This window comes from Carcharodon carcharias, chromosome 9 (genome assembly GCF_017639515.1).
Source record: "Carcharodon carcharias isolate sCarCar2 chromosome 9, sCarCar2.pri, whole genome shotgun sequence".
Taxonomy (NCBI): domain Eukaryota; kingdom Metazoa; phylum Chordata; class Chondrichthyes; order Lamniformes; family Lamnidae; genus Carcharodon; species Carcharodon carcharias.
Window position 1 is genome coordinate 45734539 of NC_054475.1, and position 24194 is coordinate 45758732.

The following is a 24194-nucleotide window of genomic DNA, read 5'->3' on the forward strand; positions in this document are numbered from 1 at the left end:
AATGATTAAACGTAGAGCAGACAGAAATAAAGTGACTGTAGCAATGTGGATGGAAAATTGGCAAATCAGCAGAAAGCAGAGAGTGGTGATGAACGGCTGTTTTTCAGACTGGAGGGAAATGTGCAGTGGTACCTTCCAAGGGAAGCTGCTAGAACCACTGCTCTTTTATAATTAGAGAGATAAGGAATGCAGACCTGAACAAACTCAGGGCAGAGCAGCAGAGCAGCCAAAGCCCAGAGGGAGCCCAGGCTTCGAGGGATGAGGTAAAAATATAGAAAAAAAGTGATCTCAGCCAAGGGTCCCCTAAGTTTTTGTTAAACAGCCTTCTTAACTTGCCCCGCCATCTTCAAACATTGTATTTTATAAGTGATGAGTTAGGTGGCAGTTGGCCTTCCTGCTCTTTAGTGGCTAATACCAATGGGTGGTATTTTGGGTGGGCAGTTTGCCATGTGGGGCAACTGGCCAGGTAAAATCAGGTGGGGGAGGGGCACCACGTGACCCACAGAGGAGCCCCCCCCCGACCCCGGCAGCAAGTGCCAGCCCTGCTGAAAGATCCTCCACCTCCATTCTCACGACTAATCTCCCCACCCTCCTCACTGGGGCCTGTCTGATTGGCCCTGGTGGACCCCACAAACTCAACTTAATTCTAGAATCTCCTCCATGTGGCTGGCCTTTCACTGGCCAGAGCTTTTGAGGGTGGGTCATCCTCTCTTAAAGGGGAAGAAGCCTCGACTGCAGGCAATTAAATGCCTAAGGAATGTACAATGCAGTCGGGGCTTCCATGACTGGCTGAGGCGGGGTTGCCCCTGACTTCCTTCTGGTAGCCAGGGCCACCGCTGCCCCATAAACAAAGGAACATAGGACTTAGGAGCAGAAGTAGGCCATTTAGCCCTTCGAGCTTGCTTCACCATGCAATAAGGTGATGGCTGGTCTGGATGTGTCTCAATTCCACTTTCCCATCTGCCCCAATGACCCTTGACTCCCTTATCTATCAAAAATCTGTCTAACTCTACCTTGAACAAATTCAATGGTCCAGCATCCACTGCTTTCTGGGAAAGAGAATTCCACAAACTAATGATCCTCTGAGAGAAAAAAAATCTCCTTATCTCCATCTTAAATGGTAGACCTCTTATTCTTAGAATGTGTCCCCTGGTTCTCACAAGTCGAAACATCCTCCTGGTGTCTACCCTATCCAGTCCCTTCAGGATCTTATATGTTTCAATAAGATCACATCTCGTTCTTCTAAACTCCAATGGGTAATGGCCCAACCTGTTCAAACTCTTTTCATATGATAAGCCCTTCTACTAAGGAATTAGTGCTATTAACCTCTGAACTGCTTCTAATGCAATTATATTTTTTTTTCAAATAAGGAGACCAAAACTGTACACAGTATTCCAGGTGTGGTCTCACCAGTGCCTTATGCAGCTGCAGTAAAACTTCCCTACTTCTATATTCCATTCCCCTTGCAATTAATGCCAATATTCCTTTAGCCTTCCTAATCACTTGCTGTACCTGCATATTAATGTTTTGTGATTCATGTTCCAAGACACCCAGATCACTCCATATCACCAAGTTATGCAATCTCTCCCCGTTTAAGTAGTATACTGCTTTTCTATTCTGCTTGTCAAAGTGGACAAGTTTACATTTTCCCATATTGTACTCCATCTGCTAAACTTTTTCCCACTCAGTTAACGGGGCTATATCCCTTTGTAGACTCTCTCCTTCCTGTTGACAACTTACTTTTCTACCTATCTTGGTGTCATCGGCAAATTTAGCTACCATACATTTGGTCCCTTCATCCACATGGTTGATATAGATTGTAAATAGCTGAGGATCCAACCCTGACCCCTGTGACACTCCACTAGTGATAGTTTGCCAACCTGAAAAATACCCATTTATCCCTACTCTGCACTTCCTGTGAGCTATCCAATCCTTTATCCATGCTAAAGTTACCCTCTAAACCATGTAATGTTATCTTCTGTACTAAATTTTGATGTGGCAACTTATCAAATTGCCTTCTGGAAATCCAAGTACACCACAACTACAGGTTCCCCTTTATCCACCTTGCATGTTACTTACTCAAAAAATTCTAATAAATTAGTTAAGCACAATTTCCATTTCACAAACTCATGTTGACTCTGACTGATCAAACTATGATTTTCTAAGTATCCTGCTATAGCCTCCTTAATAATGGATTCTAGCAGTTTCCCTATGACAGATGTCAGGCTAACCTAAAATCCTGGCCTAGGAATTCTGCAGTGATTAACTCATCCTCTGACTCCCCAAGGCTTGTCCACCATCTACTGGGAACAAGACAGGAGAGTGATAGAATTTTCTCCACTTGCCTGGATGAGTGCGGCTCCAATAACACTCAATAAGCTCAACACTATCCAAGACAAAGTAGCCCGCTTGATTGGTACCACATCCACCACCTTAAACACTCACTCCCTCCTACACTGCTCACCCGGGCTGCCAGTGTACCATCTATAAGATGCATTGCAACAACTTGCCAAGGTTTCATCGACAGCACCTTCCAAATCCATGACTTTACCACTCAGAAGGCCAAAGGTAGCAGACGCATGGGAGTATTGCCACCGCAAGTTCCCCTCCAAGTCACTCACCAATCTGACTTGGAACAATGTCACCGTTCTTTCATCGTCTCTGGGTCAAAATCCTGGAATGGCCTCCTTAACAGCACTGTGGGTGTACATACACCACATGGACTGCAGCAGCTTCCTTCTGTGCTGCAGTGGTTCTATGATATGGCAACTCCTTTGGCATCTCTTTCTTAAAAGATGTAGTCACAGGGAAATTTTCCATTAAACACCTATGCATTTTTTTCACAGTTTGGAAAGAAGAGTGAAGGAGATTGTGCACAAAGCTTTCTGGGATAGTCTGCAAGCCCAGTTAAATGAGACACCACCACAATACTCCCAGGCCATAAAGCTGCTGCAGGAAGTTAAAGAGGTAAGGGCTAGAGATGGACTGAAATCCAGTTCAGGCTGGAGTGGACCAAATTTAGCTGGTGCTAAGTTAATTGGCCCAGATTTCAATTCTTTTCCTTGGGAAAGACAGGTTGGAATTTAACACTGAAACTTCAAGGCATCTGTTTACAATGTTATAGCGTCATTCACATTCGCTGTTCATCTGTTCAATGAATCAGTTTGTACTATAGAGTGACTTTATAAATCCTTCTCAGTTGTGCCAAATTGGCGACGTTAGCGGTAAAACTGCCAAATCCATATTTACCCTTGCACTTGGGTGAGAAAGTTTTTGAGAAGCTGCTCACATCCTGGCACATAGAAATACTTCAGAAAACACGAAATTGACTCTTCACTCTGCAGAAACTCTGGCCCTGAATTTCAGCTGAGGTTGCGCTGATCTCCTGCTGTAGGGGTTTGGGGGAAACACTGGAGAAGTGGTGACAACTGAGCTTCCAGCTCTTTGGGCTGTTTCTCTGGTAGTTCAGCCAATCTTATACCTTATAGCAGGGCTGGGGGACAGCCCTCCCTTACCAACCCACAAGGCCTATGATGAGCCCTGAGAAAGTTATCCTGGTAAATGACTACACAGAGATTCTAGTGTAGGAAAGGAATATGTGAAGAACCTGAGGGAAGAATGGTAAAGGAGAAAGAGAGAGACAGACAGACAGGCAGGGAGATAACTTCAGGAACTTCAATTAAAAGCTGGGAAATCTATATATCTGCCATGACCAATTTGAAAACTAGGACCAGCCTAGTTTGCAAATGGAATTTTCTAACACTGCCAAAAATATTTTCTACCAAAGCAACTACATGGCATTTTCTCTGCTCTTAACAAGTATTCAGAATCCACTAAACAGAGTCTCAAACTAATTTCAGTGTTCCCTCGAATATTGTAGCCAGAGATGGCTAGAATAGATAATCCTCTATGATAGCCGCCGAATCATTCAGCATAAATCTGGTAGCAACCAAATAGAATTGAAAAGAAACTTACAATGAATAAGGTTATCAGAGCAGATTTAAAATCTCCTTTTCAGCTATTGATTTATAAAGAATATACAAAGGATAGATATCCTGATTGGCACAGCTCACATAGGAACATTTAATGCGCCCATACTGAATTGTTCTCACCCAGTCATAAAGATAAAAGAAGCACTAGAAATGTGACTCAAGCAGGTAAAGCGCTCAAACCTGCATTTCACCAGTTAGGATTTTGCTCTCTCTTGTACCTCGTACAGGATGAGCCCCCGGTAGATAATCTCCCATTTTCCTGGCTGTCTTGGTCCAGTTCTTTCAAATCTGTCTTGATGCCTTCAATGTGCAATGACCTATACCATACATCGGGTCACATGCAAATGAGATAAGCCAGCCAGTGGCTAGAGGGGACCAGAGGTAAAATCAAAAGACTCCGATTCAGGGAGGATTGTCCAACCCTTCTTCAGAACAACAATAAAAACCTCATCTCCAACTCAAAATTATTCTTTTCCAGAACCTCAAAATTGGACCAATCCTTAATTCCTGCAGTATTATTTCCTTTCTACAATCTACAAGAGGCCAGATTTTACAGTCCCACCTCACCCCCACCGGTCATGCTTTCAGCGGGCTGGGGGTGGGGTCACATAAAATACGAGGGGTGGAAAGCTTACCACCTTCCCATCGATCCCTGACCCAGTCCCAGTCCCCATAATACAGTTGGTGGGCAGGTGGCAAAATTGGTGCCACGCCCACCATTTTTGCAAAAATAATTAATGGGCAATTGAGCTTGTTACCAAGCTCATTGACCCATATTTCACACTGCCCACATCCTAAAACGGTTGACATGCACAGGTAAGTGGGAGTGGGGAGTCCACTTTTGGAAAAAAGTTGTGGAAAGGCTGGAAGAAAGGCGGTAAGGGGGCATGCCATTTGGGGGGTGCCCTTTGTGCATTGGCAGCAATTCCCCCCCCCCAAGATGTAACCCCCTCAGCCCTTGTTCCTGCCCACCTGGCTTCCAGAACCTACCCCCACTAGACTGCACAATCCCTTCCCTGCCTTAAAAGCCGGGGACTCCACTGGTTCTGTGATGCATGCATGTTCTTTGTGGGCCTGCTTGCAGTCCCAGCTGCGCCCACTACTCTGTCCTGGCACTGCAGGGACTCCTTGAGCTGCCAGCCAATCAGATTGTCTGGCAGATCTCGAGGGCAGGATTTCCTCCGACTGAGAGCCAGAAGTCCCACTCTCAGCCTGTTTAACCTGCTGGCAGTGCATTATCATTAACGGGCGGGCTTGTTTTTTAGCTCCATCACCTGCGACTCTTGGAATGGAGGGGCGAGCAATGCGCACCCCATGCCCCCATGAAATTCAGCCCAATGTCTTGCAACCCAAGAATGTTTCATCTAATCACGATAGTTTCATTTTATGCTCATTTCTGTCTTATTGTTTTTAATTGGGAAGCTGTCTTGCACTGTGGACATTTGCCTTCATAGGTTTATCAATAAGATAAAACTGGCACTTCTTTTAAAACACACAACACACTTGATTCTTGATAAACACATAATATCAAACCTGAAGAGTATAAGCCATCCAAGCAGGAGACCAGACTATCACACAATCATTGCCAGGTTAAGGTGTTACAAGGTACATAATCTTCACAGTTGGATCCATGAATTTATATCTTGGGAATTTAACAAAAGAAGAGATGTGTCAGAGAGGAGTAGAGCTGCTGATTTGAACTGAAACTTACTTATTGCTGTTTTTCTTCTCTTTAGTCACTATTGGCTCTCCTGCTTCCTGGTCACACCCGTTTACGGACCCAGATCGGTGAAATGCTGGACATGGAGTTGATTGAGCAGCAAGCTCAGCATAATGCACTGGATATCCAGCAATTGTCCAGCTTCATCATAGGCATGATGGCAAATCTGTGTGCGCCAGTCAGGGATGCAGAGATTAAGAAGCTGAAAGGCCTCACAGGGACTGTATCACTCTTCAGGTATGTTTGGAGGGGGGAGGACGTGTGAGGGTATGATGTCGTTTCTTCTTATGACTTTCCTTCCTAGGCCTCTCTGCCTCCTCAAAGACAGTCTTCAAAGTGTACCTCTTTGATCCTGTCCTGCTATCTCCTTATGTGGTTCAGTGTCAGGTTTTGTTTGTTAACCCTCCTGCGGAGTGCCGTGAGGTGCTTTGCTACATTAAAGGTGCTATATAAATGTAAGTTGTTGTTGTTGTCCAAGGCAGTCAGATCAAGCAATATTCTTGCAACTATTCACATAAAATCCAAATAAACTGCGTGCAAACTTCCCTCACATATTCACCTTTCGTTACTTTATCACAAAATTCTGCTATGTTAATCATCTTGCAAGGTGTTGGGCAAAGTTCAGTAGATATTATTAAGGTATTCACAGACTTAGGTAGTTCAACAGTAAGTATTTATTAACTACTAGAAACGAAATACAAAGGTCCAAGCTAGGAGCTGTCTCCATGCTTGCTTCTACACATGGCTCTGTCCAACAATTAAACTGACCTCTAGGTATGAGTCATGTGTTACATCACTGTGTGGGCAGTACTGTACTCAGCTCCACATTAACCCTTTATGTTCTGGATCCTTATACTAAGTCAGGTGTGATTTCCTTTTGTAAATCTATGCTTGCTTTTGCCAGATTGTTTATATCTCCATAAATGTTCAACCAATTTGTAATAATCAATTCTAGAAGTTTCCCACATACCAAGGAAACAATTTCATTAGGAATATAGTAATTGCTACACAAAAGAAGATCAAGATCCATCCATTAGAAAGAATGTAGGGCATGGAAACAGGTCATTCAGACCATCAGTTCCTGGCCGTTGCATGATAAAACAGTAATGGAGTTGTTGATGACTCCTTAGCAATTAATCTCTATCAATTAGTTTATCACAGACCTAGCCATGTGGTGAGGAAATCTCCAGTGGCAGTAAGCTTTGGGAACCATAGATCCATAGTTGCCTTTTCCTCCCGAATATGCTACAATTACCATATGCCCTACCTCAACTTACTCATTTACTGTATCCAAAAATAGTAATATTGAAAGAAATCTCATTTGCATTTAAATGAATCAATACCGTCTTCTTCCACCATCTCCCTAGTTATCCTGTTCCATAGTTTGGCCACTCGCTCACTGCAATAATGGAGCAACTTTAAGCCCAAAAAGCAAGTGTGTTTGGATTGGATAGGAAGTTAAAATTTTAAAAACCTCAAAGCTTACCTCAAAAAACTTCACAGTGGTGGAAAAACCTGGACTTCCAATCAAAACTCCCCTCCCTCTGCTCCCAAAACCCAGCCCAGTAAATATCGGAGCTGTCCCTTCAAACACAAGCTGCATCCTCTAAGTTCTACCACATTTCCAGTTACAGTCTCTTCTGGATCAGCTCTTCCGATGATGATTATTATCCATTCGCTACATACCCATGCACTTTATAAAGTCATCAAATCCACCAGTGGGATTATCAACTCTAGGCTGCAGTGTTATCAGTATAAGCCATCTAAATTAATTGATTAGGTCAGAACCTTGTAATTTTACACTGTTAAAGGATGTTAAACTTTCACAGTAAAACTTCATAACAAATCATCTGTGGCCTCTTATGTTCATTCGTTTTTAAATATGTTCAAGAGATCACCTAGTGAAACGTCTCACAATTTATTTGCTTTCTCGCAGTTAGTAACTCTGCTTAGGTGTTCACTAAGCATATCAGAGTGAAACAGCCTATAATGCCAAGAGAGGAATGAAATCTCTAATCGGTCTGACTTTATCATCACTTAGGGAAATCTTCCGTGTGCTTGACCTGATGAAGATCGACATGGCAAACTTCACCATGAAAACCTTGAAGCCTCATCTACAACAAGAGTCTATCCAATACGAACGCAGCAAGTTCCAGGAGTTCCTCGACAAACAGCCCAGTAAGCAACTCATTGAAAGGCTCATTGCTCAGCCTGTCCTGGCACTGAGCTATTGAGAAGATAAGCTGCAGGGACTAAAGAGAGTTCATGCAAAGAATTGCCTGAGAACTGGGAAGCAGGAGTTGTGTGCTCAAAATGAAGGGAGAATGTGGAGACGAGGGGGTGGGGAGTGAGGAATGAATTGCTCTGGTTGTTAAATTGTTAATGCCTTATTTCCAGATGCAGTTGCAATGTTGCTGCACATATTGTTGTCAGAGTGATTCCTCCCTCCTCCAAAGGAGAGTTAAATACAATTATTTTGTGGATATTTAAGAGACAGAGTAAATCCAACTTTTAAATTTGCTAAGACTCTACCTACAGCCTTACATACTAAAATAAATCAGATGAAAGGCATCAAGGGAAGTAGTGGTGAAGGTCTGTTGTGAGCTGAGGCTTCACACTGTAAACTAGGCCTTAACGTTTGATGCATATGAGCTTAAATTGTTCTCGACCCCATGGATTAAAATCATTTTTCAGAATCAGATCCTCAGTTCAATTTCAACAGCCCCCCCACATGCCACCTAAAAAAAAGATATTGTATCCTGACCAACATTGCATTGTTATATTTCTTTCCCCCCACAAGATCTAAAATTGTTTGCAGATCTCTTCACAGGTCAGGAATCAAACCATGGACCTTTTGGGTCTATATGGCTCAGTTGGTAAAGGCAACAGGTAATTGAGCCTGTGTAACAGTAGTTTCCTATCATGCCATTGTTACCTTCCTCCTTTCCCCACTTCTCAGATGCTTTGGAGCACACGACTGCATGGCTGAAGGCAGCAACAGAAGAAACTGTCAATTCAGTCTCATCATCTCATGGCAACTGTCCAGCAGTGGTGAGCCCGATAATGGTGTTGAATCAAGGCTTCATGAACTTGCTGAAATGGGACCAAGTCACCGATACTTATCCAGAGGTAAGCTGTAAGTCACCAGTGTGCGGAGAATGCCCATTCAAACATGTTAAGAAGTGCTGTGCCCTTCAATTATTGTTGTTGCCAGGCTGGGGTATGCAGATAGCCTGCTCTGTGCTGCAAGTGGACAGTACTCTCAATAAAGGTGAACAACCATAAACTGACAGGACAAACTTCATGGACTTAACTGAAGTACCTTATACACCACCTCTCCATTTCCTCGTTTAAGATGCTGTAAGTGTGCCAGAATCAATTAAATTAGCCCTATAACTTCTAATTAATAGAGGGTATTGCATCATATGGTACGTAGGGACTGAATTAGTATCAATAGACAATCATGTTGTTGAGTGATTGTGTTACTTTAAGTTAAGGCCAGCCTTGGGCCTATGCTGCCAATTTGGTAACATACAGCCTCTGCTCCTCAACTACACCTGTGCAGGTCTTCTTGGGCCTTTCACTTACGATCTCTTTGACCCAGGACACATAAAATCGACATGACCTAACAGCTCCACATTATTGTATGAACGCACATGTTAACTTCAGCAGTGCAGCAACATGGAAAAAAACACATGTAATGAGAAGACAAGGACATACACAGCCTTTGTAGGACACTCTCAGTCCAATTGGTATGCATGTGTGGAGCCAGTTTGTCATGACAGTGATGGAACTGAGCTCTCTCCTTCTCCCACCTTCCCCTACTCAGTCATGCTCTGGCATTGTTCTGGTGTGGTCTTGTACATAATTCCTATTGACAGGTGGGAGCGTTTCATGTGGCTTCAGGGAGAGACCGGGGTGACGAGGCCTAGTGTCAGACTCAGCCTAGTCCCCTGACCAAAATAGAACAATTCTTGGCAATTGCATATAAGGCCCATATTTGCTGATCAACTGTGAGGTGGGCCTCATGACCTTTTGCTCCATAGGGCTTTGTAAAGTGCAAGGCCGTCTCTGGAGATAGTGTCAGGTTCCATAATACCTTCTGCACAATTAATCCCGAAAGGCCATCGAACATCAGAAAAATAAACAAGTTGAAAGAAATAGAATAGCATCTATTTAGCAGTTGACTTTTGCAATTGGCAGTTGGCAGCACTGATGGCAAGACTCACTCCAAGTACAACAACGGCGAATGGGTTTCCTGATCCCTTGTCAAGAAGCTGGGAGGCTGTCTGCCTCATGCAGATCATTCCTCCAACAATTTAAATTCAAAATAGTCATTAAAGTTCAGGTTTATTTTGATGATAGGGTGCTTCAAGTCATCTATTAAGAGTAAATGAATGGTACTGTCTGCACCTGAAACTGTCCATCATTTCTGGAGCCAACATCACACCTGCCTGCACCCACAGAAAAGAAAATTAACATTGTTGGCTCCTCGTCTCCCCGCTCCCACCAGTTTTATCAGAATGAGTTCCCTTTCTACGTAAACAGAGTATCAAAATGAAATTATTTGCAGATTGTGATGGGGGAGGGGCAAAGCACTGAGATGGGAAAAAAACAATTAAAATGGAGAAATGAAACCGCTCAGGAATACAGCCTCCAAAATATAATTGAAGTCACCTGCAAATCGGGAACTTCTTCATCTTCACTGTCTCTGACAGAAAAGTTGTTCTGAAAATAAAGTTCAGCACAATCAAACACTGCTCTGGGTTTGGAGGTGCTGAATTGCATTCTTCCCCAAAGATGGCAAAACCTTCACTTATCACCAAGGTTACTTTCGGAGCGATAAACACTTTTATCAGGCCAGGTTTTTCTTTGTGTTGCTCTTATCTCCCTTCTTTTCCTGAAGGTCCAGGACACAGTTCCTGGGTGCCGGCAGACCTTTTGATATCGTGACCATGTGGCCCTTCGGGTGTGAGTCCATGCTGTGGGTGTTAGTAAGCTATTCATAGATCACAGCAAATAACAGTCTCAACATGCACACCGTATGTTGTCCAGCAAAGATCATTCAATGACAATCAGTTATTGGTTTCCCTCCCTACTCATGTCCCCATAGCCCATAGTCTGCCTGGTCCTTTTCTAACACATGCAACAGTTGGGCTGGATGGTTCTAGTTAATCATCACTGACGTGAAAAGAAGACAGCCTTAACTGACTTAATACTTTTTAAATGAGCTAACACTGCTCAGGCGATCCCTCAATTCCACTGTACAGCAGTGATTTATTGGGAGTTACAGTCTTCCCGTTGATAAATAACATGAACCAACATATTTTTTTTCCTCCCCACACAGACTGTGCTGATGGACAGATCACGTCTACAGGAACTGCAACAGAGAGTCGACCAGCTGACCCTGGTGGCCTCCATCCTATTGGTAACCAGTAATACAGTAGGAGCAGCCATTTGTGGTTTGCCTGGGTTTGTAGATAAAGTAAAGCAGGTCACTTGTGCCTTGTTGGATGGGCTGAACCACAAGTAAGTTAATCTGACCACCTGTGTCTCCAGGAAGTGACAGCAGAGACGGAATATTTTTCAACGCTTGCTATAATTACAACTCTATCCCTTCAGTGTACGCAACTGAAAATGTTGCAAGGTGCAAAACAACTTTCAGCTGTGAGAGTATAGAGAGACACCCGTGTGGTCCACTATTTCACAGTGACTGTGGAAGGCTGACAGCCTAATGCACAGCATCTCTAGTTTCAGTCTCACCTTGTGTTAAGATCAAATGGTAGGGTTGGAAGTAGGAGGCTCTTTCGTCCTATTTGATTCCATCATTCCAAAACACTAATTCTACAGCCTTCCCTTTTCAGCATTGAAGTGTCTTTTAAATGTGCGGTCCTGGCCTCTAACACTCCACCAAGCAACACGTTACAGCTTTCAATCATTCTCTATGTAAAGAAATCCTTCCAAGCTTGGGCTATTTAGTCTTGCCTTCTCCAGCCAGGGAGCTCCATGTTCTCTCTGACTTTCATCAGCCATGGGCCTCGAAATCCTGGCTCACCTTCTCAGTTCAGGCTTTGTATGTTAATGATCCCACCACACCTGCTTTGCTAGCAAATTAACCTGGTCGTAATGGCCCTACTTCATTTATCAAATGTGGATGGTTAACCATGGGAAAGGCCTCATTTTAAACTAAGAAAACCTTCCCAGGTTCATTCACTTTCAGGGCTATCAGAGGCATTTTGGAGTGTAAAGCTAAAAAGTGTAACTGAAGGTTGACTGTAATAGGCTCAGAACCAGTCTTTTTATCGAACCTTTGGAATGTCACTTACCTTATAATTGTTTGCCCAACATAGGTGGGCATGGGACTTGCATATATATAACAAGGATACATGATTGTTCATGAATTTAGATGTGTTTTAGGTGCAATAAGCAAAGTAGGTCATCAAAAGACTGAAATGCTGGTCAAAAACTTTGACAAATAAGGATATATAGAGCCATTAAGGCACAGAAGGAGACCATTCAACCCATACTGGCTCTCCATTGAGTAATCCAATCACTTCCCTTCCCCTGCTGTATCCCCACGGCCCTGTATTTCCCTCGAGAGCTTGACATTATTCATTATCTCAGCTTCCACCATACCAGTAAGCAGTGAGTTTCAGGTCATTAGCACTTGCTGTGTAAAAAAGATCTCACATCACCCCTGCATCTCTAGTCCAAAACCTTAAATCTGTATCTCCAAGTCCTCGTACCATCAGCTAATGGAAACAACATTTCTTTGTCTACCTTATCTAAACCTGTCATAATCTATGTAAGAAGGGCAGAATACAGAAGTTTCATATAAATCAAGAAACATTACAGAACTTAACCTTACCAATGCTTTCTGACCCACAACTTACGTGGCACATCTAGGCACCTTGGTGCTTACCTCTGATGAGGTATTAAGTGGAAATATCTACAGCTGTTAATTCGAGTTATGATTCTCTTCTCTTTTTCTGGATTGCCTGGGAGTTGGTCCCAGTTGCGAAACACACCTCCAATCAGCTCGAACCAATAAACCAATCATCCAGCTAATTGGACGGTATTTAGAACATAAAATACTGGAAACAACCTTAAAAGCCCAGGCAACATAAGTGGAGAGGGAAACAGAGTTAATGGGCTGAATTTTTCGAGCAGGGAACAAGTCCTACCACCAGGACGTAAAGCGGAAGTTGACCCGGTGCCAGCGGGATGTGGAATCCTAGGGAGGAATTTTACTGATGGTGGCTAATTAAGAGGCCACCCACCCGCTGGGACTGCTGTACAATTAGGGGCAGCAGTCTACTCCCAGAGCTGCTGGCCCAATCAGAGGGCTAACAGCCTCAGCAGCGCCACCACTAGAGGTGGCCACTGCTGAGACTGCAGCATAAAGAAGAGGGTACCTCCATGACAAGATCCCCTCAAAGACAAAGTACATTCTTTTCAGCAAGCCAGAGTCAGGGCAGGAAGGCAGGCCCCGGCGGTGGGGTGGGGGTGGAGGCATCTTCAAGTAGCGGAGCCACAGCCATGGAGGTAGCTATTACTGTTGGGAGGGGTCACCTCCGTGAGCCATGGAACAACCATAAAGAAGGACGCCTGTGAACTTGCTGGGAGACTGTCGGAGTTTACCTGGCTGTCTCTCCACGTGGCAATGGCCCCACCCGATGGCAGTAGAATGCCAGCAGGGGCGGGAGGTGGCCCTTACTTGTGCCCTTAATTGCCTGAATTGACTGCCCGGTAGAGGCCCTGGCCTCTGAGGTTCCTGCTGCGGGTGAAGGGAAGATGTCAGCCCGTTGCCATGGGGCTGGTAAAATCCAGCCCAATGGTTTAGCTCAAAGACCTTGCATCAGAGTGGGCTATGTTGACAACTGAGGAAAACAAAATGGCCACTGCTGGGAAAATGGATACTTGGATATAGAGCAACCCCTGCTTCACATTTCGATATAAACTAATTTCTCTTCTCTTTTGTGCACAATAGTTTCAAAATAGGAGTTATTTTCACTGTTAGGGAGGTTTTGTTTTTGGAAATTAGGGGGTAATTTTTATTTCTCCCAGAATATTTTATATCTTAAAACAACTTAAATCTGATGCCAAACCTCTGCAGGGGCCCTCAAGGCAACAGCTTGGACCCATCATCAGATTTTTACTCATTCCTACAACCTTTCCACAAACATGCATGAGGAGAAAGCTGCCTTCATTCTGAGATTCTTGTTGGGAGTATTCTCACACATATTTTAAAAAATGTTAACTTAAACCAGATTTCTTTTGTTTGTTTTCCTCCTTGCCTCTATTTTAAGTCCCTCCTCCTAGTCCTATGGCCATGTTCCGTGTTCCGTTCAGTGTAAGGGACCATCTGGGCTCTGCTCCTTTTACCTGTTTGGATCGCTAACAGGAGGATAGGCGTTTGAAGGGAGGAGATTTCCTGCCATTGCCGTTTTCTTCCCAAATCACAAGCCCAGTTGAAGCTTTGGTCTTTACAGCCTCAAACAGCTGAGGCTTTGATTTTGAATCCTGAAAAGGTGATATAACCAAAGGATCCCTCTCCATCATTATCAACAGAAAACAGTAGATTAAAAGATTCTTGTTTTGCTGCTCCTGTTAATCTCCACCATATTCAGGTTAGAAGAATCTCTACTTGCAGTCAGCGACCAGATATATAGAGAGGTCAAGTCACTTCCTGAACATGGATGCACTCCTCTGACAAGCGAGCAAGAAGCCATTTTAAAAGGACAAATCAGAAGCATTACACAGAGAGACAATGTCATTCGTAACCTGATAGGTGAGTCGTTTGTACAATTTTCAAAGTAAGCCAAGTACTCCTGGAGTGTGATCAGTGAAGCTGAGGCAATTTTTTGAATGATATTAAGCTGTCTTGTCATCGCTACTTAAAAAAAATGTGTTGTTGTTCTTTACTCAGAGCTGATGTGAATTATAACAAAATTTCCATTTATAATCAGCATTAATAATGTCCAGAATGGCTCAGCTAGTTCATGCTATGCCCATTGTGGAACTGAAGCACGCTGACCAGCACGATCCCAGGATGGATTTTGATTCTCAGAATCATAATCACACAGAATTGTTCCGGTGCAGAAGGAGGCCATTCAGCCCATTGTGTCTGCACGGTGTCTCCGAATGAGCATTATGACTCAGTGCCATCCTCCTTTCTTTTCCCCATAACCCTGCATATTGTTTTTACTTAAATAATCATCTAATGCTCTCTTGAATGCCTTAGTTGAACCTGCCTCCACCACACTTCCAGGCAGTGCCTTCTAGACCCGAACCACTTGCTGTGTGAAAAAGTTTTTTCTCACATCGCATTTGCTTCTTTTGCAAATCACTTTAAATCTATGCCCTCTCGTTCTTGATCTTTTTACAAGCTATCTGCGATCTCCCACCCCCTCATGATTTTGAATACCTCTATCAAATCCCCCCTTAGCTTTCTCCTCTCCAAGGAGAACAGTCCCAATCTCTCCAATCTATCTTCATAACTGAAGTTTCTCATCTCTCTCTAATGCGTTCACATCCATCCTTAAGTTTGGCACTCAGAAGTGTACACAATACTCCAGCTGAGGTCTAACTAGTGTCCGATACAAGTTCAGCATAACCAACTTGCTCTTGTACTCTATGCCCCTATTAATAAAGACTAGGATACTGTATACATCCACTCTTCTCACGACCTGTCCTGCCACCTTTAATGACTTATGCACATACACACCCAGGTCCCTCTGCTCCTGTACCCCCTTTAGAGTTGTACCCCTTATTTTGTATTGTCTCTCCATGTTCTTCCTATCAAAATGAATCACCTCACAATTCTCTGCATTGAACTTCATCTGCCACCTATCTGCCCACTCCACCAACTTGTCTATGTCCTTTTGAAGTTCTACACTGTCCTCTTTACAGTTTACAGTGTTTCACAGTTTTGTATCATCCACACTTGCCCCCTGCACACCAAGACCTAGATCATGAATATATATCAGGAAAAGCAAGGGTCCCAATACCGTCCCCTGGGGAGCTCCACTACAAACCTCCTTCCAGCCTGAAAAATATCCATTAACCATTACTCGCTGTTTCCTATTCCTCAGTCAATTTTGCATCCACATTGATACTGTCCCTTTTATTCCATGAACTATAACTTTTCTCACAAGTCTGTGTGCAGCACTGTATCGAATGCCTTTTGAAAGTCCTTATACACCACATCAATAGCTTTACCCTCATCAACTCTCTCTGTTACCTCCTCAAACAACTCTATTATGTTAGTTAAACATGACTTTCCCTTAAGAAATCTATGCTGGCTCATCCTAAGCAACCCAAATTGATTGTTTCTAGAAGCTTCCCCACCACCAAAGTTAAACTGACTGGTCTGTAATTGCTGGGCTTATCATTACAACTTGTTTTGAACAAGGGCGTAATGTTTGCAATTCTCCAGTCCTCCGCCACCTCCCCGAATCTAGGGAAGACTGAAAGATTATGGCCAGTGCCCCTGAAATTTCCACTCTCGCTTCCTTCAATATTCTCATCTGATCCCAGTGCCTTGTCAACTTTAAGTACCGACAGTTTATCTAATATTTCCTCCTTATCCATTTTGAATCCTTCTAGCGACAAGAGTTTCCTCCTCTGTCATCTTGGCCTGGGTATCATCTGCTTCCTTGGTAAAGACAGATCCAAATACCTCAGCAATGCCCCCTGTCTCCATGTGTAAATCCCCCATTCGGTCCCTAATCGGTCATACTCCTTCTTTTACCACCTTTTTACTATTTATGTGCCTATAGAAGACTTTGGGATTCCCCTTTATGTTGGCTGCCAGTCTTTGCTTCTCTTAATAGCTTCTTCGCCTCTCCTCTGAACTTCCTGCATTCTGCTTTGTTCTCAATTGTATTTTCTACCTGACACCTGTCACAAGCACACTGTGCTGAATGAGTTGACCTCAGGCAGAGCAGCAAATTGGCCATAAAGCCCGTATAGGAGAGAAAATCAGTCAGCGTTCCCACCCATCAGTTATGATGCCCTCTGCCCTCCCAGCCTGTCACAATTGTCTTTGATCAGACGTAAAATTGGTAAAATGCCAAAAGACACTGACATCTGCAGAGCTGAACCCCAGTACAGGTCAGAGCCTAGAGCAGAAAATGGAGCAGAGGGAACAACAGCTTACAGTAAGTTTCTACAAACAGAATCAAGGGCTTATGAGAAATATTATCAACATTCACACCATTAATTAGGAATATGCTGTAGGTAGGGAATGTTCACCAATACGTTTTTTCCCATTGATCTTGGCACAAGAGGTAACTATCCACAGATCTTGCTCGTTGCAAAACAATCCAAACATCTGGATAATTCAACCAAACATGATTCAAACATCTGCGCAGTTTAAATGAAACATTTATATCTCCACCATTTACCAGACCTTAGTCTCTGGGCTCAAGACCCCACCAAATTCCTGCTTGAAGGTAAATATATTTTGCTATCACTGTATTTATATTGAAACGTGTTTCATATATTATCTGAGAACAATTCATGCTTTTTAATACTCATAGTTTTTCTTTAATCTTCTTCTGCACTGCCTGCTAGACCATGCCTTGCTAGGCCCTACGCTGCTGGACTCCTATGTGTTGTTATTTAGCTGGTCTCATTGTCCAAGATCTCTTTCTGTAGGTGAGCGGATCCACTCATACCTGAAGGGTTTTCTCAACATCCCGGGTCCACAGAACTGCCTTCCTGCTCTCCCAGGGGGGCTTGCTCCAGTTCAGGCAGAGCTCAAGGAGATTGGCTGCATTTTTAGTCGTATACTGCACCACAACAGGATGGTGTTTGGACCCTATTACTCAGGGATTCTGGTGAAGCTGCTCTTCATGGACGGTGATGCCGGGATGGACTCTCGCTGAGTCTGAAAGCAGGAACTACGGTAGGTCATTGGGTGAGGACCAAAAATGTTAGAAGTGAAGAAGCAATGTCTGAGGCAACATCTTAACCCTGTCCTTTTAGCCAAGGTGCACCTAGAATTACATAAAATGCTCAGGATAGTAAAAGTGCTTGTAGTTTTATCCAAGAAACATAACTCCCATTACATCCAATATTCTGGTACCTTAATAGCTATTGGCAACTATTAATAATCATTGAAAAGCAAACTTGTTTTTCTGTTTTTACTCCCTATTGTTGGATCTCCATGTACCATATATTTTTCATGGATAAGAGGGAAAGTAGGCAGTCTATTCCCAGCATGACTTGGATGCCCTTTAGATTGCGTGAGAATATATGTTACTCGTGGGCTGATTGCGCTTATCGGCTTTAGGAACCTTTGCCATGGTTTCACCTTGCCAGACCACAAAACACTGTCATTCTCACCTATGGATTTCTCAGCTCCAGAGGACTGTGGATGCTCCATTGTTCAGTATATTCAGAACAGAGATTAATAGACTTTTGAGTACTAAGAATGAAAGAAATAGTACAGGAAGGCAGAGTTGAAGTAGAAGGTCATCCCTGATCTTACTGAATGATAGAGCAGGCTCAAAGGGCCTTTTGCTTGTGCCCTTATGGACCTCAACAAAGGCATTCAAAGTCCATTAGAATGGTTCCACCCAGAGACAGTATGAATGAAGCTACTATATTAACAGGTTTTATTATAATTGACCTTCATAAATAAAGCACATCCAGTAAATGTTAGTTTTACTGGGATAAGAGGGGAGACAACTGTCTGTTTCTTTGTATAAATAACTCTGCCCCAATTTGTAAAATGCTCCCAAATAAATGACTCTCTATTAAGAGTGCGTTCTGACCCAGTGATCCTGATTACTGTACTAATATTATTTAGTTGTGGAATACAGGCCCTGGCCTGGTCTCCATTCACCTTTCTCTTTCCTTCATCCCCCACACTCTGCTGCTAGTGAACAATCTCTGAACATCATTCTACATCTGATCTAAATTAATACCAAGACAGGTATTCTAGCTGTAGTCTGGCATTGTACTGACCAGTTGATCCTCTGTGTCCATTCAATAACAGAATGGATGAATGTGCTCAGTTTTCACCCACATAATTGACTTCCAGACAGCCCTGCCATTAGAAAGTCACCCGAAGGGGAAAACCTGGGTCCCTCAATATGTTGGGCCTTAACTCTCAATCTCCCCAGCTCGGATTGAGGAGTACCCCAAAGATGCGCTGAGGAATCCCCTTCGGAAGTTCACAGGTAAGGTTTGCATGGCAATTGCTTGGAAGTGCAAATGTGCCCTGGGCCATTGGCCTGCACTGGGAACCATCTGAAAATGCAATATAATTCACAAACTTCAGATGGTTGAGACTGGGTTACACCAATAGTTACCCAGAAAAAGTTAGAAGAATTGAAACCACTTCTAACTTCTGGGTCACTATTATACAAAGCCCCCCCATGAGACTATCTTCACACCCTGACCTCTCAAATTTCTCCCCCATGGGACTAGCCTCATGTCCTGACCACCCCAGGGGATTCCTCCACTCCCTTCCAACCCCTACCCCAACAGGCACCACACCCTGACCACTATTCCCCTGCAGTATTCCTCCCCGCCACCCCTGGTGGCCCAACTAGACCCGACCCAAGGCCCGACCATCACCACACACCCCTCCTCAAGGCCCAACCCCTCTCTGACCTCCGACCTTCCTGACTTCCGACCCCCGATTCCCCAAATCTTATCGACCAATCTTAGGCACTTATCTTCTCCCTGGCCTGTCCAGGAACTTTAATTTTCACTGGACCTTTAAACTTACTTGGGTTATGGCAGCTAGTACCGTAGAAAAAGGGGGCGTGGTCTCCTTCACTTGGACTCTCCGGCACTTCGATGCTGGGCCCTGGGGTCGCACTGCACTGCCTGGATCTCGCCCAGCCTGAGTCGGAAGGTTGGGTGAGATAGGATCAAAGAAAGATTAGCCTAAGTAATTGGGCACAGAGTGGCAATCCAATGCTGATTGCCCTTCCAGAGAAATTTGGGCCCGCTGCATAGGATAATGCTGAGGGAAATGCTGTAGTAACCCATTAAAGGCTTGTTTAAAATTGTAATCTGTTTCTACTGATCTTTCTATTGGAGGAGACATTTGATGTTTTGTGTAATTATATTCATCAGATGCCATCTAGTGGTAAACAGAACTTGTCCAATATTATAATAACCTTGGTCCCATCAAATGATAGAGACAGCAGTGTATAAATGCAGGAACCTCAACACAAAATCTGAGCTGACACTCTAGTGCAGTCCAGAGGGAGTACTGCACTGTTAGAGGTGCTGTCTTTCTGAAGAATCATTAATCCCAAGCCCTGTCCGCCTTCTCAGGTGGATGTAAAATATCCCCCCGGCATTAATCAAAAAGCACTACGCTGCATGTGCTGGAAACCTGACATGAAAACAGAAAATGCTGGAAAAATCTCAGCAGTTTAAGCAGCATCTAGGTAGAGAGAGAAATGGAGTTAACATTTGCTCTGTTTATTTCTCTACACAGGTGTTGCCTAACTTGCTAAGTTTTTTCCAGCATTTTTTGTTTGTATCCCATGGCATTGTTTTGAAGAAGAGCAGTGGGTTGTGCCCCAGTTTCCTGACCAGTGTTTATATTGCTCAACCAACAACAAAACAGCTTATCTGGTCTTTATCATATTGCTGTTTATAGGAGCTTGCTGTGCACAAATTGGCTCTTGTGTTTCCAATATTACAACAGTGACTACATTTTGCTTGAAAAAAAAACTTAATTGGCTGTCAAGCACTTTGGGGCATGCCGGAGGCATCGATAATGCTATATAAATGCATTTTTTTTCTTTTGCAAACAAATTTACATAAAAGATTGGGAAACGTCTCACAGCAGTTTACTTTTGGGGGTCTTCAATGATTGTTGTAACATGCAAAAGACAGAAGCCGTTCTGCGTGAACAATGTTGCCAAACAGCAATGAGGAAATGTGGAAACATCTTACAGATTGCAATATATCCCTCGGGGTGCGCAGATTAGGAGAGTAAAAGCTGAGTGGTTTGCACAGTCATCTCCAAGCCAGGAGTGTTCAACAGCTGAAAACCCACTCCCTTCCATTTCACAGCATTGGGCGGGAGGTGGTGGGGAAGGATGGAGAATAAATGAGTAATGCAGTGATTCGGTGGGAAGAGTTTGTATGACTACACGGTTCAGCGAGATATGTTTAACATTTTAAACAAATACTAAAAATCTGAAGTTGAAGAGTCTCTGCCCATTTATGATGATTCCTCAGCCCAGAGTCATGCAAACAGATTGAAGCTTTTTGTAAACTGATGTTGCACCAGCAGGTGGCATCAAGTCCAACAATATGAACATTTTGAATTTAATCTTTCACACCAACCTGAAGAAAATAACAGTCAGCTGTAATTCAAGAAACTACATCTAAATTCAAAAATAGAAGTTATAGATTTAGACATATTTTGCATTTTGACAGGATTGAAAAGGATATAAAAATTATTGTTTAAATGTTGAAATTTATAAATACATTCTCTGACAAATAACACATCAATTCTACAATCAGCGTAGGTTGAAATACTGACCATGTTTTATTAAACAATGTAATGTTATTTCTGTTGTGACAACACTTGATGGCAAAATGACAATGCTACAGAACCAGACAGATAATTTCTCCCCTAAATTGTGATGACCCCTTTAAAGATTCAACAAAAACCTCCTACTGAAATACCCTTCTTTTCTTCTACAAGTTTTTAAAGCAGAACCTCCTCACCAGTTCTGCAGCCAGAAGCCACTAAGAGGCAGGCGTTAGCATCATCCAGTTGCTGACTGGGAAAGCTTGTCAACCCCCACCCCAACACTCTACACACCCACACCCACCCCCACCCCCGGCTTCACTGGTACAATTGGGAACACACCATGTAGGAAAATCTGAGGCCCCAATTCAGAATCCTGTCATGGCAACTTGGGGTGTCAATGTATGTCAATCTATTTCCAGTTCAACTGTTAAAAGGTATCTGGTGTACTGGCTAGTTACAAACACGGTTACAAATGCATGACTAGACATGAATATTTATACTTCAGAATATGTTAAGGAAAAGACAGACAATTAAAAACCCCTTTTCATCTCCTCCATGGTTCTAAGTGCCAAATATGGATGCTCACACTTCAAAATGACACAATATTGATATTAAGAGCAAATGAAGAGGAACAGATCATTCAGCCCCTCAAGGCTCATCTGTATCCTAATTCCATACACCTGCTGTGCATTTCCCTTAATACCCTTGGCTAGCAAAATTTATCAATTCCAGATTTAAAATTAGTAATTGGGCTAATTAACATCTACTGCTTTTGGTCAGTCCACATTTCTACCACCCTCTGTGCATTTCCTAACTTGTCTCATGAATTGTCTGGCAATGATTTTCGGGTTATATCTCCTTGTTGTAGACTCTCCCAACCATGGATAAAGTTTAGCCTTCTCAAGCCTATCAATTTTTTAAAAAATGCTAAAAGCCTAAAATCAGATCATCCCTTAACTTTCTACATTCAAGAGAATACAAGCTTATTTTATGTATTCTGTCTTTAACTCATGGAAGCCTAGTTAATTTCTGATGAATGTGCACTGCATTTCTTCCAAGGCCAATATATCCTTTTTAAGGTGCAGTGCCCCAGAACGTAGAACATAGTACTACGGATATGATCTAACCAGAGCTTTGTACACTTTGGCAAGACTTCCTTCCCTTTATATTTTAGCCTTCTAGATATAAAGACTAACATCCCCATTAGCCTTTGAGATTTTTTTTTTGTACCTGGCCACTACATTTTAGTGTTCTGTGTACGTGGACCCCAAAATCTCCTTTGACACCACTGCTCCTAACCTACCACTATTTCAAAAAATACTCAGGTCTATCTATTTTTGGTTCAAAACGAATGACCTCACACTCACCTACATTCAAATCCATCTGCCACTGTTTTGTGCACTCAGTTAGTCTATCAATGTCTCTTTATAATTTTTTCCCCCCCATTTGCATTGCTTACTCTGTCACCAATCCTTGTGTCATTGGCAAATTTGGATATATAACTCTACATTGTGTTATTTAAGTTATTAATAATAATAGTGAATAATTGAGGCACCATTGTGGATCCAGGTAGGATTTTCTTCCAATTTGATTACATACACATTAGCCTGAATTTTATCCTTGGCGGGCAGGCACAATCGGTGGGCCCGAGACAGGCCAGGAAACATCCCCCGACCACAATCAGCTCCCAACCGTGATTTCACACTGGCTGGCCAATTAAAGCCTGCTCAGCGTGAAACACGTTTTCCCAATGGTCGGGAAGGGCTGGGTAGGGGCCTGTCGGACGCCAGGTCCAATGGCACCCAAGTGGGCAGTTTCAAAATGGCACAGACAGCTCCTTGAAGGCTGCCAGGGAAGAATCATATATTCTGCATTCTGGAGAGTGAAGCTATGGCCTCAACAGCGGTTGGAGACACCAGGCAGGAGGGCAGGTTGGGTGGGCACTCGGCCTCCCAGCTTTTGGATGGGTGCCACATAGTCCTCCTGGAGGAGGTGGCTGCCAGGTTGGGACATGGCATTCCCCAGAGATGGAAGGAGGAGGCCACCATACCTTACAAAAAAAGCTTGGGAGGAGGTGGCAGCGCAGGTCAGCAGCCACGACATTGTGCAGCACACATGGGTGCAGTGCTGCAAAAGCTTTAACAACCTGCTGCGCTCAGGAACAGTGAGTACCGCATTGGCATGGATCAGTGTGGTGAAGTGTTAAGGGCTGGCCATCCCCCCGTGGAGCTTAGGTGTGTTAGGGTCTAAGCGCCAGCTGTCAATGACGCCGGAGCTGGCCAAGGGGGTGAGCCCTGGAACGAGTGCCTTGCAGCTCGAGGTTCGTGACTCAGATGTGCCCTGTGAGGTGTTCCTCAGGTGGGGTTGGCCAGGCTGCAATGGCGCTGCAGGTAGAGAGTCAGCTAATCTTTGCTCCTCTATACTTTCAGGAGAAGATGCGCCACAACAGCATTGAGAGGTCATGGACAGGCGGGGGCCCCCAAAACTTCTAAATTTGAGCAGGTCGCCTTGGAAATGGAGAGCCGGCATGCACCTTATTCAGCTGGTCGGGGAGAGACAGGGGTGTCAGATGAAGCTAAGAATGCAGGGCACAGAGGTAAGAGTTTCAGATGGTGCAAACATTTTTGTGTCGTCTCATCATTGATGGGAGCCTCAAAACTGGACTTCCCATTGATCATTGAAAGAGGATGGCACCATGATGCAGATCTCCACTGTCTCACCAGGGTGTCTGGCATGCACAGTGACAGTGTGATTGATGACTTAAACTAATGATGTGTCGTTGTTCTCCCTTAGATTCGCCAACATGCACTCATTCGCAGGACACCGAAGAGTCACCCCTGATGCCAAAGGACCGCCGGACTTCAGGTGCACCTGCGTCACACCTGCTCTCTGAACCAGGCACCGGCACAGATACCAGCACCTCGGAGGGCGAAAAATCTTTGGCTAGAATGTTGGAGCACAG

At 43.7% G+C, this 24194-nt stretch overlaps 1 protein-coding gene across 2 annotated transcripts in view; it reads left to right on the top strand.

The window, feature by feature from the left end:
• The window catches only part of LOC121282187 (T-complex protein 11-like protein 1), a 64301-nt gene that overhangs the window by 33362 nt on the left and 6745 nt on the right, over positions 1–24194 (top strand). For both annotated transcript variants that reach the window (XM_041195751.1, XM_041195752.1), the window contains exons 4-10: positions 2847–2967; positions 5729–5949; positions 7754–7890; positions 8672–8841; positions 11060–11241; positions 14343–14503; positions 17374–17623. In XM_041195751.1, the coding sequence (XP_041051685.1) occupies positions 2847–2967; positions 5729–5949; positions 7754–7890; positions 8672–8841; positions 11060–11241; positions 14343–14503; positions 17374–17603 (1222 nt within the window). In that variant the 3' untranslated portion in view covers positions 17604–17623. The remainder of the gene's footprint in view (positions 1–2846; positions 2968–5728; positions 5950–7753; positions 7891–8671; positions 8842–11059; positions 11242–14342; positions 14504–17373; positions 17624–24194) is intronic.